Source organism: Macaca fascicularis, chromosome 5 (genome assembly GCF_037993035.2).
Source record: "Macaca fascicularis isolate 582-1 chromosome 5, T2T-MFA8v1.1".
NCBI lineage: Eukaryota > Metazoa > Chordata > Mammalia > Primates > Cercopithecidae > Macaca > Macaca fascicularis.
The window spans coordinates 77,325,320-77,341,077 of record NC_088379.1 but is presented as its reverse complement, the minus strand read 5'-3'; the positions used below and the strand labels follow the sequence as shown (position 1 = coordinate 77,341,077).

Genomic DNA, 15,758 nt, shown 5'->3' with positions numbered 1-15,758 from the left:
TAGAAAGAGTGATAACTATATTTATTTGCAGACACTCTGTAAATCCAACTTGTAACTATAGTGGCTTACTTTGGTTTTAAAGCAAATTGGCGAGAGAGTTTGCTGTATAAATCCTTCCTTTTAAAATTTGGAATCTGTGGTGAAATAATGCAAATATGGGATCAGGTATGGTGGCTCACACCTGTAATCCCAGCACTTTGGGAGGCCGAGGCGGGCAGATCATGAGGTCAGGAGTTCAAGAGCAGCCTGGCCAACATGGTGAAACCCTGTCTCTACTAAAAATACAAAAAATTAGCCAGGGGTGGTGGTAGGCACCTGTAATCTCAACTACTCAGGAGGCTGAGGCAGGAGAATCGCTTGAACCCAGGAGGCAGAGGTTGCAGTGAGCCAAGACCACACCACTGCACTCCAGCCTGGGCAACAGAGAGAGACTCCGTCTCAAGACAAATAAATAAAATAAAATTTGGAATCTATGATGAAATAATACAAATATGGGGTCAGGCGTGGTGGCTCACACCTGTAATTCCAATACTTTGGGAGTCTGAGGCAGGAGGATCATTTGAACCTAGGAGTTTGAGACCAGCCTGGGAAACATAGTGAGACCCTGTCTCAAAAAAAAAAAAATCCAAATTTGGTGAAGACAACCCCTCTCAATATTAGCACATAACTGTCTCTAGTTTTAGGTTAAAATAGAACACAATTTAATTTATGCATGTATGCGCAAAATGATGATTGCCTTCTGAGAGATGAGACATCGGAGAGTGAGCCTTTAACATCATTACCTTTCTCACATCACCGCTGTGCTGTCATGTTTAATGGTGTCTTATTACAGCAGCCACTCAGGTGTCTAATGTTAAACCTTCTTCTTGTCTGGCCTACGGAGGGTGGATCACACAATGATTCGGAATTGTCAGAAATGTTGGATTTTAACCTCTGCCCCAAGGATTACCGTGAATGGACCCCTGGACAAATTCCTTGACTGTCTTGGTCTTGTCCTTGTAAAAAGATCAAGTGAGATGCAGACCACTTCTAGCCCTAAACTCTGATTCTATGTGTTTGTCCCTTCCCTAGGTTTTCTAAGGTGATCAGGGACGTAGACATGTTTCTGGATGCTTATTTCAAAGAAAAGGCCAAAAGCTTTCAGGATGGGGAACAACATCTCTGTTCTTCCCTCTTTGGTCTTTTTATTCTCAGATTCTGATTTTAGAGTCTACATTTTGGCAACAAGTATTGTGGCTGGAGTTTTTCTTTCAGTGGACAGTTATGGAGTGCCAACATGGCAGTCATTGCTTGACACCAGGGTGAACAAAGCAAGGATTCTGCACTTGAGATGCTCTCAGGCAGGGACTCTGTACTTGAGATGCTCTCAGGCTAACGATGAGGGTTTGTGTCATGGGGCTTTCTAACAGAAATGGCACTAGACAACAAGACAGATTGGTGTATTGTCAGAGAGGCTGCCTGGCTGGTAGCCTGCACAATGGGCCTAATAGGGTGGCATACAACCTTGGAGAATTTACCACAATCTGGCGTCTGTTGCCAGCCGTCCAGGCTTGAGAAGCTGAGTCATGTTAGAAAGTAGGTTTACTTAGCACATCAAGAGTGGATCTGCCTTTTCATTCAGTAAACATTTTGGGAGCACCATGTGCCAGAACTCTTTCAGTTAAAAATAAATTCAGTTAAAAGGAAATTCAGGCTGGGTGCCGTGAATCACGCCTGTAATCCCAGCACTCTGGGAGACCAAAGTAGCCAGATCACTTGAGCCCAGGAGTTTGAGACCAGCCTGGGCAACTTGGTAAAACCCCATCTCTTCAAAAAATACACACCAGAAACAAACAAAAAACTAGCCAGATGTGATGGCACATGCCTGTAGTCCCAGCTACTCGGGAGGCTAAGATGGGAGGATCACTTGAGCCTGGGGAAGTCAAGGCTGCAGTGAGCAGTGATTGCACCACTGCACTTCAGCTTGGATGATGGAGTGAGACCTTGTTAAAAAAAAAAAATGGCTGGGCACAGTGGCTCAGGCCCGTAATCCCAGCACTTTGGAAGGCAGAAGCAGGAGGACTGCTGGAGGCCAGGAGTTAGAGAGCAACCTGGGCAACATAGAAAGACGCTGTCTCTACAAAAAAATTTTTAAATAAAATTCAACTCGAATTTGTGCGTGCCCCCACAAAAAAGAATTTTTTTTTCCTCCTCATCCTGGAAAATCTGGGCATGGGTGGATTCAGGAGTTCAGAAGTTCAAAGATAAAACTGTCTCTCCGTATCCTGGCCCTGCCAACTTCTGCTTGGTTTGATTCTCAGATTCCCTCCTTAGAGTAGCAAGATGACTGCTGTCAACACAAGCCATTCTTATAGCTCATGATCTCGGAGTAAGATGGACCCTCCCTTTCTCAGCAGACTTCCATTAAATCTCATGGAGGGATACCACTTGGCTCTTCTGGGGTTGCATATTCATCCCTGAATCAATTACTGTGGCTGGATTGGTCAGACCTGGGTTAGAAGGAAGGATCAGCCCCTTAAACTATATTGAATGAGTTCCTTGCAGAAAGGAGGGGTTCTGCCTTCCGAAGAAGAGGGAAGGGATTCTAGGCAGGAAAATAAAATGATGACAGCTATTCACAGTCGTTCACTGTGCTTGGCACAGGGAATATACCAGTGACCAGGACAGAGAATGCCACTGTCTTTAAGGAGGTTATATTCTAACTGGGGAAGTACACAAAAATAAAAAAGCAGATGAAATAATTATAAATTATGTTGAAGCAAGGAACTGAAATAGAAAATAATGGTGGGAACATTTTTAAAATTAATATGGGCTAGAAAGACCTCTTTGAATGGGTAATTTAAACTGAGCCCTAGAGGCTAGAAAAAAGCCAGTATGTAAAGAGTGGGAAGAAATGGGCTCCAGGCAGTGGGAACAGGTGTGAGAAGAGACTGAAATGGGGAAGAGCTTGACACTTTAGAGAAGAGCAGGGAGGCCGGAATGTAGTGGAGTGGCTCAAAGTAGACTAGAGAGAGAAAAAAGGACCAGAGTATGGAACACCTTATAATGCAAAGCTTGAGGATTTTAAAAAATGGTTTGGAGTGTCACGATTGGAGGTGATCAAAAGTAAAAGTCAGAAGTTCCACCAGTTCAGAGATCATTGTAGAATCCAGAGAGATGATGATAGGCCTGGGTGGCCTGCCATGACATGGTGGGAGTGGGTTGTTATAAAGTGAGTCCAGCCCCTGGTGCCTCTGTGTCTTTCATGTTCATTTGCCCTTCCACCATGTTATGATGCATCAAGAAAGCCTCACCAGATGCCAGAGCCATGCACTTGGATGCTCCAGTCTCCAGAACTAAGAGAAATAAGTTCTTTATAAATGACCCAGTCTCAGGTATTCTATTATAGCAACATGAAATGAACAGACTTGGAAAAGAATTCATTCTGTGTGATCATTACTAATCTTTCCCAATAAGCAGACTCCTTGAGAAGCGAGTCATGTCAGAAAGCTGCCTGTGCCGGGTGCAGTGGCTCATGCCTGTAATCCCAGCACTCTGGGAGGCCAAGGTGGGTGGATCGCTTGAGCTCAGGAGTTTGAGACCATCCTGGGCAACATAGCAAAACCCTGTCTCTACAAAAAATACAAAAAATTAGCCAGGTGTGGTGGCCTCTGCCTGTAGTCCCAGCTACTCAAGAGGCTGAGGTGGGAGAATGGTGTGAGCTCAAGAGGCAGAAGTTGCAGTGAGTCAAGATCGCTCCATTGCACTCCAGCCTGGACAACAGAGCCAGACCCTGTCCCAAATAAAAAAGAACGAGAGAAAGCTGAGCATGAATATTTTGATGTATAGTGGTACAACATTCATAGCAAGTGGACCTAAAAGATAGGCTGTAACAATTGCAGTCTGTTGGCTTAGATCCCCTTCTTTCTGCAGTTTTTGAAAAGGCACACCCTCTATGATGCTCCTTCTGTACATTCACAGTGGGCTGAATCCCCCTCTTTCAATTGATGTGTTCTTTGGACTTTTGAAGACATTTCATGTAGCCAGGGACTACTTTTACTGATTTTAAGGGCCATCCTGCCTCTTTAAGGTGGATTTACATAACTCCTACCTGATTGGTTTACAGGTTGAGTTAAAACTCTCTGAGAGTAGCTTTATTTCTCCTTGCAAGTTTTGGGGGATATTTCTTGAATTTCCATACAATATTACACACATCTATATCAAAGCAAGGTTGAAGGAGATTCCCTGATTCATATATGCATATGCTAGAATGAATCTCCTAGTTCCATTCCAGATAACATTCACAATGCAAAATATTTCTCTTCTAACTTTTCTTAGCATCTATGAGATTAAGTACATACAAGGAATACCCAGTAACGAGCAAAAGGGGTACTTGGGTTTACTATATATTTTGACAGACAACTTATTCCTTAACACCTCCAGTCCCTTCCCTTGGAAATAAACACATCAGTAAAACTCCACCACTTCTATTCCCCTCTACCAAACTGTCACCACCATGAAAATTAGCTGAAAGCACTCCTCAAGGATTGAGAGAGAGCCAGGCCACCTACGTTTTTAAAGTCTCTTGGTATTATAAGTGATTAAAAAAAAAAAAAAAAAAAAAAAAAGAGGATGCCAAAAACAGGATTACAAGAATTGTGGTATATTTAAAAGATACCACAGTTACCAAATTAATGGACGCACCCACAAAACACGGCACACAGTTGTATTCTTCACAAGATAATTACAGCCCTTTATAAAAAGTAGCTTATAGCATACTTCAGTAGATAGTGAGCCTTGTAATGAGACACAAGTTGTAGATGAATATATTTTTCTTTTAATCCAGTCAGTGTTTCTTTGTGACTGTGTGAAGAACTTCATGTGGAGATAAAGTAAAGCATTCAAGTTTGAGACTCTTCTTGAATGTAAGCTTATGTCAAATGTTGCACTGGTGGATCCACCTCCCCCGCACCCACTCCATTCTGATTGTCGTGTCTTTAACTAGAAATTGAGGGAAATCAGTGTTAGCAACTGAGGGCCTTAGAATATTGTCAGTCTCGGCATCCTCTCCCAGTATGATTAGGGGACAAGGTCTGTATAGAGATTGTGTCCAGGAACCTCTGGGCACAAGCTCTATACAGACTGGCTCTGGGGTCTGAGGGGCGCCCTAACTAGATTAGAAACTGACATGTTCTACCCCAGGGCCTCCCCGAACGGCAGCAGGCGAGAATCCTCGCGCCGGACACCGGCAACAGGGTCAGTATCTAGTCTCCTATCTCCACCGACGTGTCTCTGGCTTTTCCGCGCCCCGGGATGCGTCCAGAAGGTCCTGGAGAGCTGTGCGTCCCCTTGGCAACCATACAATGCGCAGGAAGGCGACGTGAGATGGGCTGAGTCCGGCCGGGTCTGGGCTGTGCGGGACTAGGGCGGGACTCGGGAGCGAGACCGGGGCGGGGCTCGGGGGCGAGACCGGGGCGGGGCTCGGGGCGGGGCTCGGGGCGGGGCTGGGAGCGAGCGGCCCCGTAGTATCGCGCAGAGAGCAAACTGCGCCTAGGCAACCAGCCGGGAGGGTGAGTGCCGCGCGCGACAGAAGCTTCTGGCGCGAATGGAGAACCAAGAGTTTCTAGGTTCGTCTGAGCCGTCCGAAGTGACCGATGGGCAGGTCTCAACAGAAATATCCACTTGCTCCGAAGTCTTCCAGAAGCCCATTGTGCTCAGGATTCTCGACACTCACAGCGAGCTTGGAGAGTCGGAGGATCCCGAGAAACACGAGAATCCCGAGGAGCCAGAGGAGGTCAGGGAGCAAGACGAGTCCGAGGAATGTGATGAGCCCCACGAGTCCTATGAGCCCCACGCGCCCTATGCGCCCCATGAGCCCCGGGACTCCTATGCACCCTACGAACTCCATGAGCACCATGCAGCCCCCAAACTTCGCAAGGCCGGTGAGCCCCGACAGCTCCGCCAAGCCCGTGAGCCCCGCAAGCCCCGCAAGCCCCGCGAGGCCAAGGAAACCGAATTACTTCCCAGTGCCGCAGTAATGATCTCCCCATCTCTGATCACCAGAGCCCCGCCACGGCCTCAGCTGTCTTTCCTGGGAGGTAGGTGTTCCCTTTCCCTCATCCCCTCTTCTGCTCCTCCCTTCCCCTTATTCCCCACGCGCTGAGCAACCACGCCCCATCTAGAACCGGGGGTCCTAAGTTGGAGGTTTGCATGCAAGAGCTTGCCATATTGAAAGGAACTCGTGTCATTTGCCTGTTGCTTCGCAGTCATCAGCCCTTGCGTTTTTCAAGGGACTCAGATGGGAAATTGACACCTGATAATGAGAGAAACTGAATCTCTTCTCTTCCACTGCCACCTAATGAGCTATTGTTACCTCCTTTTGAAGCCCTTTTTCATTCGCCTCTACAGTTAGTCATTGCATTCCTCTGGGTTGCACTTTGAATGTTACCCTTGTTAGAGCACTTAAGATCTTGTATTTCACCATTCGTCTTTCTCCTTCACTAAATTTTCGTCAGTGTTTGGCATATGGTCACATGTGGAAACAAAGCATTCATTGAGCAAGTATTCAGAGTGTGCACCTACAAAGTGCTCACGATATGCTCAGTCCCCACCACCTTCACAAGGTACAGAGCAGATGGGACTTGGGTATAAACATCCTTCGTCTGACCCCACCAACTCATTTATGACCCCTCACTAATGACCCAATCCAAAGCAATTATTTGTCCTCATTGGACCGCCAATCTTTTGGGAAACCAATTTTTATCTCATGTTCTCACTGACTCCTCCTTACCCAGCCTGGATTCCATGATCTGCCATTGCAATTACTCCCTTACCTCTTCCAACATTTCATTGGCTCTCTGGTTATCCACGATACTTCTGACAAAACCCCAACCCTGATTGAACCCAGCCATCGATCTTCCTACACCTCAGCAGTTGACTCTTGCTGTGCAAAATTGCGCAGTCATACTGTCTGGTTTATTTCAATTTCATCTCAATTGGTCACTTGGCACTGCCTGGCAAGCTCACTTTATTCCCTTAGTAAGTTAGTTTTCCCAGTCTCTGAAGATGACTAACTGCCTTACTCTCCTCTAAAGTTCACACCTTTGACCCCCCACCCAGCTGAAGACTTTGCCTCATTCTTTATTGAGAAAACAGAAGTGATCAATCACGAAATCCCTTATTTTCTTACAATGGATCTATTGCTTTACCTGCATCTGTACCCATGAATTCTGCCTTTTCTCATATTTCAGGGAAGAATTGTGCCTTTTTTTTTTTTTAAATGAAAAGCAAAACCCTTCACTTATGCTTTAGATAGCACTCTCATTTCCTAAAGAACTTTCTTCCTGCAGTTATCCTCTCTCTCCTACAGCATCAGTTTCTCCCTAATTAATCAGTTCCATGAGCATACTCATACTCTAGAATCTTCCATCTTGAAATAACTCTTGACCCCATGTCATTTTTCAAACTCTCCCCTTCCACCAGCATCACCACCATTTCTCTGTTGTTCTTCATTGCAGAATTTGTCAAAAGAGTTGTCTATACTCACTGACTCAATTTCTTCACCTCATTCGCAACACATTTGGTTAGGCTTCTTTTCTCTACTCTCCCAAAACTGCTCTGGTTTACTGCTTTTCTCTCTGCCACCACTACTATCATCATGCATGGAGATTTCATATCCACTTGGATGATCCATTTGGCTTCTCAGTTCTTTGACCTCCTCACTTGGAAAGATCTTGTCCTTCACCCCATTGTAGGCACCCACTATCAAAGCCATTGTTAACTGCTGTACCATTTCCAGACTATTTCAAGCACTCTGATCTCTAACCATGTCTTAGCTTTCCAGTTCACTCCTCCATTAACCCTCTATCAGATTTTCAGCTTAAGGGACTTCTAATACATTGATCCTACTAACTTTTCATTATATATCACTATCTTATGTCCTGCCGTCTCTCCTCACCTTATATTCCATGGACCAACAATGGAATCACTCCTTGATTCTCTCTCCCTCTGTCATTCTTGCCTTGTTAAATCCAACTCTTGCTTGCACTTGGAATAACAGATAATGGCAAGAGAAAGGCAAACAACTATGCCAACTATGCTAACTGACCTTTAAATCCGTGGTCTTGAACTTCAAGTGGGCTCTCAGTGCTGCTTGCCAGTCATACTGTATTTCCCCAGTCAATTTATTTTCCAACTGTCTCAGAAATTATGGTGAGTGCTCTCATTCCTCAACCTTCTGCATCCTTTCCTCCTCGCTCTTAGCTGAGGATTTCACTTTTTTCTTCACTGAGAATAGAAGAAATTCTGAAAGATCTTCATATCTTTCCACCATGAAATCTACCAAAATGCCAGCATCTATATGTATGTACTCTACTTTTTTTCCTGTTAATAATGGATGAACTGTCCTTGCTCCTATTAAAGGCCATTCCATCAATCTATATGTTGGATTTCAATCCCATCTTTCAATCTCATCTAACTTCTTTAAGCTCTTTGTTCCTAAAATTAGCCTCTCTCTCCTGCATCATTGTATTCCTCCTCTACTGGATCATTCCCATCAGCATACAAACATGTGCAAGCACTGGGTACGGTGGTTCACACCTGTAATCCCAGCACTTTGAGAGGCTGAGGTGGAAGGATCACTTGAGGCTGGAATTCAAAATCAGCCTGAGCAACATAGTGAAACCTCGTTTCTACAAAAAAAAAAAAAAAAAAAAAAAAAATTATTAACCATGCATTGTGACACATAACTGTAGTCCCAGTTACTGGGAGACTGAGGCAGGAGTATCACAGATCACCTCAGTCTCAGCAGTTCAAGGATACAGTGAGATATGATCATGCCGCTGCACTCCAGCCTGGACAACAGAACAAGACCCTGTCTCAAGAACAAAAACAAAAACCAACTAACCAAACAACAACAATGACAACAGCAAAATGCACAATAACTCTTGTCTTTAAAAAAACCCCAAACCTTCCCTGAACCCCATGTGCCCATCCAGGTATCATGATTTCCTTGCTCTGCTTTAGAGGAAAAATTTTGCAACGGAATTACCTGCAAGTCGTTATCTACATGTCCTCTTTCCCCCTTTTTCCCCTTCTCTTGAGACCCACTTACATTTTCATCCCCTCCACTTAGCTGTGGTGGCTTTTGCTGAGGTCACAATGATCTCTGCCTTGTCAAATTCAATGGCTAATTCTTCATCTTCATTTTACTCATCTGACACATTAACCTCCTATTTTCTTAGAAGTCTTCTTTACTTGACTTCTGGGATGCCTCTACCTCTATGGTCCTACCTCATTGATTGTTCTTTAGTCAGTTTCCTTTGCTGAATCCTCCTCTTCCCAGCCTTTAGGTTGAAGTGACCAATGGCTTAGTCCTCTCAGATTCATTCTTCTAGAACTTTCCTTATTCCTTGGGTGAGGTCATCAGTTCCATGGCCTTAACTATATTCTGGTAACTTCCCAAATTATCTCTAGCCTCAGTTTTTCCCCTAAACTCGAGTTTTATAACCAGTCGTTGATTTATCATCCCTGCTTGAATATCAGTTTGGCATGTAAAACATAATGTGGGCCAGGCATGGTGGCTCATGCCTGTAATCCCAGCACTTTGGGAGGCTGAGGCGGGTGGATCACCTGAGGTCAGGAGTTCGAGACCAGCCTTACCAACATGGTGAAACCCCATCTCTACTAAAAATACAAAAACAATAGCCAGGCATGGTGGCACATGCCTGTAATCCCAGCTACTTGGGAGGCTAAGGCAGGAGAATTGCTTGAACCCGGGAGGTAGAGGTTGCAGTGAGTCGAGATTGCACCATTGCAGTCTAGCCTGGGCAACGAGTGAAACTCCATCTCAAAAACAACAACAAACAACAACCAAAAACACCATAATGTGCTCACCACTGAAGTCTTCCTGCAACACCCATACGTGCTCTTCCCTTGTTGTTTCCCATTTCAGCAAATGACACCACCGTTCATTTATCCAGGTACCCAAAAACCTTGGCATCATTCTTGATGCCTGTTTTTCTCTTACACTCAGACTGTAAACCATTAGCAAATTGTAACTTTGAGCTATATCCTGACTATGGCTGTTTCTTAACATTTAAAATGTCATCATCTTTGTAAGCCACTATCATCTCTTGCCTGGTCTAAGGGAGGAGACCACCCCTCATAGTGTCTTATGCCCAATTTCTGCCTCCACAGAAAGAAGTAAAAACTAAAAGGCAGAAATGAAATCCACAGACAGACAGCCCGGCGCCACACCCTGGGCCTGGCAGTTAAATATCGACCCCTGACCTAATCGGTTATGTTATCTATAGATTACAGACATTGTATGAAAAAGCACTATGAAAATCCCTGTCCTGTTCTGTTCCATTCTAATTACTGGTGCTTGCAGTCCCCAGTCACGTACTCCCTGCTTGCTCAACCGATGACAACCCTCTCACGTGGACCCCGTTAGAGTTGTAAGCCCTTAAGAGGGGCAGGAATTGCTCACTCGGAGAGCTTGGCTTTTGAGACATGAGTCTTGCCAATGCTCCTGGCCGAAAGCTGTTCCTTCTTTAACTTGGTGTCTGAGGGGTTTTGTCTGCGGCTAGTCCTGCTACAGGTCCACTGCAGTAGCCTCCAGCTGGGTTCTTGTCTTGCCCCATCCCCGGTTCATTGTACCTACAGTGGTCACAGAAGTCCCTTAGAACATAAATTATATGCAGTTCTCTTGCTCTCCAGAATGGGTTCTCACCTCAGGTAGTATGTCCTCTGAGGCAGGGATCCCCAACTTTTTTGGCACCAGGGATGGGTTTTGTAGAAGGCAATTTTTTCACTGGGTCGGGGTAACTGTTCCACTTCAGATCAATCTATCAGGCGTTAGATTCTCATAAGGACCATGCAAGCTAGATCCCTTACATTCGCATGCGCAGTTCACCATAGGGTTTGTGTTTCTATGAGAATGTAATGCCACCACTGATCTGACAGGAGGCGGAGTTCAGGCTGTAACGCCTGCTCGCCTGCCACTCACCTCCTGCTATGCAGCCTGGCTCCTAACAGGCCACAGACCAAACCAGTCCACAGCCCGGGGGTTGGAAACCCCTGCTCTAAAGTCTTTAGCAGGCCTCCAAGGCCCCACTTGATCTGAGCCTGTCACTAACCTCACCTTGAACTTGACCTGATATGTCCATGACATCATGTTCTACTACTCCCCCGTCAGTTTTTGCTCTGCAGGCACATGGGCATCCTTGCTCTGAGCTCAGGATCATTTCACTTGCTTTTTCCTCTGCCAGGGCACTCTTCTTTCAAATACTTGTCATCTCCTTTTCATGGAGTACCAAAAAGAGCATTATTTGGCCTGCTCCTTTTCTTTGAGACACTTATCTGACTGTATATCTATTTGTTTACTTGTTTACATTAAGCTCTTATGGAGGCAGGACCTTTGTCTTTCATCCTCAGTGCCTCAAGCTTGCTTGGAACAAGTCAGGAATTAATTGTTGTTGAATGAAAGATCTCTTCATTTGACCTCTGTGTTACCAAATCCAGTGGTTTCTTCTCTATCCTTAGCATTGTCAAAGAAAGTCAAAGAGTTAATACCCATAAAGGTCTTAGAACAGATGTGGTACATTTTAAGTGCTCAGTAGATGTTAGCTAGTAGTAGTAGTAGTAGTGTTGCAGTGTTATTATTATTATTGTTACCAATTTGAAATGGAGTCTTGCTGTGTTGTGCAGGCTGGAGTGCAGTGGTGCAATCTTGGCTCACTGCAACGTCTGCCTCCTGGGTTCAAGTGATTCTCCTGTCTCAGCCTCCAGTGTAGCTGGGATTACAGGTGTGCGCCACCATGCCTGGCTGATTTTTGTATTTTTAGTAGAGACAGGTTTCACCATGTTGGCCAGGCTGGTCTTGAACTCCTGACCTTAGGTGATCCGCTCACCTCAGCCTCACAAAGTGTTAGGATTACAGGCATGAGCCACCACGCCCGGCCAATGTGTTAGTATTATTATCTCATTAAACCTCTTGGCAGCATCTAACACAACTGGCTACTCCCTTCTTGTGGCCTCTGTGACACCATAGTCTCCTAGTTTAGCATCCACCTGACTGGTTGCTCCTTCTCAGGCTCCTTTGCTGAACCCCCTCTGAATTCTCGAATTCTAACAGGCTCTATCCTGACCCCTTTAAAAAATATTTACACTTTTACCCCTAGGTGGTCATAACCACACACAAGAGTTTAGCATTTCTATGCTGCTGCCTTCTAAATTTTTATATTCTCTCTTCTCTGAGTCTGACACTTATATATTCAACTGCCTCCTGGACATCTCCATTTGAATATTGATATATTGCTTGATATATGCTTCTCAAATTGACTATACTTTCAAACGGAAGTCTTGATTTCCCTTCCAGCCTTGTTCTTCCTTCAGTTTCCCCCATCTGAGAAAATATTGTGAAGTTGCTCAAGCTAAAGAAAATCTACTCTTCTTCGATTTTTCTTGCCTCACCTTCAAGTACAATGCACCCAGTGAAAGTTCTGTGTTTTATCTCAAGAATATTTCCTGAATTTATTCATTTCTGCTGCTAACACACTGACTCCAGTTGTCTAGTTGTGGTCACTTCTTACCTGGATTTTTTTTTTTTTTTGAGACGGAGTCTTGCTCTGTCGCCCAGGCTGCAGTGCAGTGGCGCAATCTCGGCTCACTGCAAACTGCGCCTCCTGGGTTCATGCCATTCTCCTGCCTCAGCCTCCCCAGCAGCTGGGACTACAGGCACATGCTGCCGCAACTGGCTAATTTTTTGTATTTTTGGTAGAGACGGGGTTTCACCATGTTAGCCAGGATGATCTTGATCTCCAGGCAGGCAGATCACCTGAGGTCGCAGTTCAAGACCAGCCTGGCCAACATAGTGAAACCTCAGCTCTACTAAAAATACAAAAATGAGCCATGCATGGTGGCGCAGGCCTGTAATCCCAGCTACTCTGGAGGCTGAGGCAGGAGAATCGCTTGAACCCGGGAGGTGGAGGTTGCAGTGAGCCAAGATCATGCCACTGCACTCCAGCCTGAGCAACAGAGCGAGACTCCATCTCAAAAAAACAAAACATAAGAAAAGACTACTTTAAAGCCTTCTACCTTCTCAATTTGTCTTCTAGATTTTCTTTGTCATTTCCAATAAGTCTTCACGTTAATTCCTATAGTAAAGCTTAACAAACACTAAGTATTTTATATAATATTTACAAAAAGTAGTGTAAACATTGGGCGACAATTAGCACATCCCTGTGCCTCTACTCACTCAATAAGATTTTTTTTCATCCAACATTTATTGAGTGACTACTAAGTCACTCTTCTGTGTCCTATGGAGTGCAAAGATGAGTAAGACATGGCATTTTGGTTGTGTGCCAAATTTTTAAAATTTATAGAATCAGTTCTATTATTCTGTCACCTAACAATAGTATCATCTAATCATCACTGTTATTGCTGAACTTTATTGAGCACATGCTATGTTCATGGTGTAGGTACTGAGCTGTAGATGAATAAGACATGGATTCCTTCCTTGAAGAACTATTTATGTGGTTGGGAGGCTGAACACATCCACAACAATAACACATCCATAGCATACACAGTAAAATGTACTGGAGTATCCTACAGGACAAGCACTTCATTTTTCTGAGTTAAGTGGCAACAATAACCTCTTTTTATTTTTTACTTATTTATTTTTTTGAGACGGAGTTTTGATCTTGCTGCCCAAGCTGGAGTGCAATGGCGCAATCTCAGCTCACTGCAACCTCTGCCTCCCAGGTTCAAGCGATTCTCCTGCCTCAGCCTCCCGAGTAGCTGGGATTACAGGCCTGTACCACCACACCTGGCAAATTTTTATATTTTTAGTAGAGACGGGGTTTCACCATGTTGGCCAGGCTGGTCTCAAACTCCTGACCTCAAGTGATCTGCCTGCCTCAGCCTCCCAAAGTGCTGATGTTACAGGTGTGAGCCACCGTGCCTGCCTTAAAGTAGTGTTTTCTAAAGCAGAGTCTGAATACATTTTAGAGAGAGTCTTGTGACCATGCTACTTCAGGAAGGCCCTGACTTATCTCCCTAAAGTAGGCACCCCCTCCTTCTGCCTTACCAGCCACATCACACTGATTTAGTTCCTTCTCAGCGCTTACCACTATCTAAGTTAGTTACTTGCTTGTTGTCTGTCCTTCCACCTGAAAGGTAAGCTGCGTGACCTTGGACAGGGATTTAAGTTTCTTTATCCTTCTCTATTCCAAAGCTTAAAATGAACGAGTAAACTCAGCATAAAAGTCATTCATGGCCAGACGCGGTGGCTCACGCCTGTAATCCCAGCACTTTGGGAGGCCGAGGCGGGCGGATCACGAGGTCAGGAGATCGAGATTATCCTGGTGAACACGGTGAAACCCCGTCTCTACTAAAAATACAAAAAAATTAGTCGGGCGTCGTGGTGAGTGCCTGTAGTCCCAGCTACTTGGGAGGCTGAGGCAGGAGAATGGCGTGAACCCGGGAGGCGGAGCTTGCAGTGAGCCGAGATCGCGCCACTGCACTCCAGCCTAGGGGACAGAGCAAGACTCCGTCTCAAAAAAAAAAAAAAAAAAAAAAAGTCATTCATTTGGCCATTCCTGAACACTTTCTAGATTCACTCAAGAGTTACTGAGCTCATATTAATAGTAGCTTATGTTCATTGAGTGTTTTAAATGTTTACTGTAATCTCATTTTATCCTTAAGACAACCCTTTGAAGTAAGTACTATTTGCGTCCGCATTTTACAGATGAGGAATGTGAGACTTGGTATTTTGTCTCCATGCATATAATGGAGGACCGGCATTCAAAGCCATATCATGGGCCAGGCATGGTGGCTCACGCCTGTAATCCCAGCACTTTGGGAGGCTGAGGCAGTTGGGTCACCTGAGGTGGGGAGCTCAAGACCAGCCAGGGCAACCCAAGCCAAAACCCCTTCTCTGCTAAAAATACAAAAATTAGCGGAGCGTGGTGGCGTGCGCCTGTAATCCCAGCTGCTGAGGCAGCAGAATCGCTTGAACCCGGTGGGCAGAGGTTGCAGTGAGCTGAGATCGCACCACTACACTCCAGCCTGGGCGACAGCGAGACTCTGTCTCAAAAAAAAAAAAAAAAAAAAAAAAAAAACAACTAAAAAAACCATATAATACCTCCTGATCAGTGGTGAATGAAAAAGAGAGAGAGAGAGAGCGAGAGAGAAAGAAAGAGCGAGAAAGAGAGAGAAAAAGAAAGAGAAAGAGAAAGAGAAAGAAGAAAGGAGGGAAGGAGGGAAGGAGGGAAGGAAGGAAGGAAGGAAGGAAGGAAGGGAGGGAGGGAGGGAGGGAGGAAGGGAGGGAGGGAGGGAGGGAAGGAGGGAGGGAGGGAGGGAAAGGGAAAGAGAAACAAAGAAAAGAAAGAAAGACAGACAAAAGCCATATCGGTTCATCCAAAGACTGTGAACTAGTGATGAGATAGGTCAGGCCCCTTAAATGGGAGAAAAGAAGCACGTCTGCTATTTTCTGTGGAAGAGCGGGCTGGGAAACATTTTGGGGACAGAGTGATATTGGAATTGTACTACAGGAAAATCAGCCAATGAGGATGGATTGGATGTGTCAACTCCTCCCCACTGCCCCTAAAGAAATGTCAATGTTTGAACACTGCTGTACCCAGGAGTCATGGCTCCAGTTGCACCCTGGGGATTTCAGTGTATATTGCATTTCAACGTATGTTTCAAATGTATGTTGCAGCATACATTCAGTAGAGAGGAAACTTGATTCTGTTGTGAAGAACAGTGGACTAGGAGTT

General features: G+C 45.0%; 1 protein-coding gene across 3 annotated transcripts in view; it reads left to right on the top strand.

Annotated features, from left to right (window-relative positions):
- The first annotated feature begins 5,520 nt into the window (after positions 1 to 5,520).
- SPMAP2L (sperm microtubule associated protein 2 like) overlaps positions 5,521 to 15,758 on the top strand; it is a 72,605-nt gene continuing 62,367 nt past the window's right edge. For all 3 annotated transcript variants that reach the window (XM_045392565.3, XM_074039945.1, XM_074039946.1), the window contains exon 1: positions 5,521 to 6,077. In XM_045392565.3, the coding sequence (XP_045248500.2) occupies positions 5,585 to 6,077 (493 nt within the window). In that variant the 5' untranslated portion in view covers positions 5,521 to 5,584. The remainder of the gene's footprint in view (positions 6,078 to 15,758) is intronic.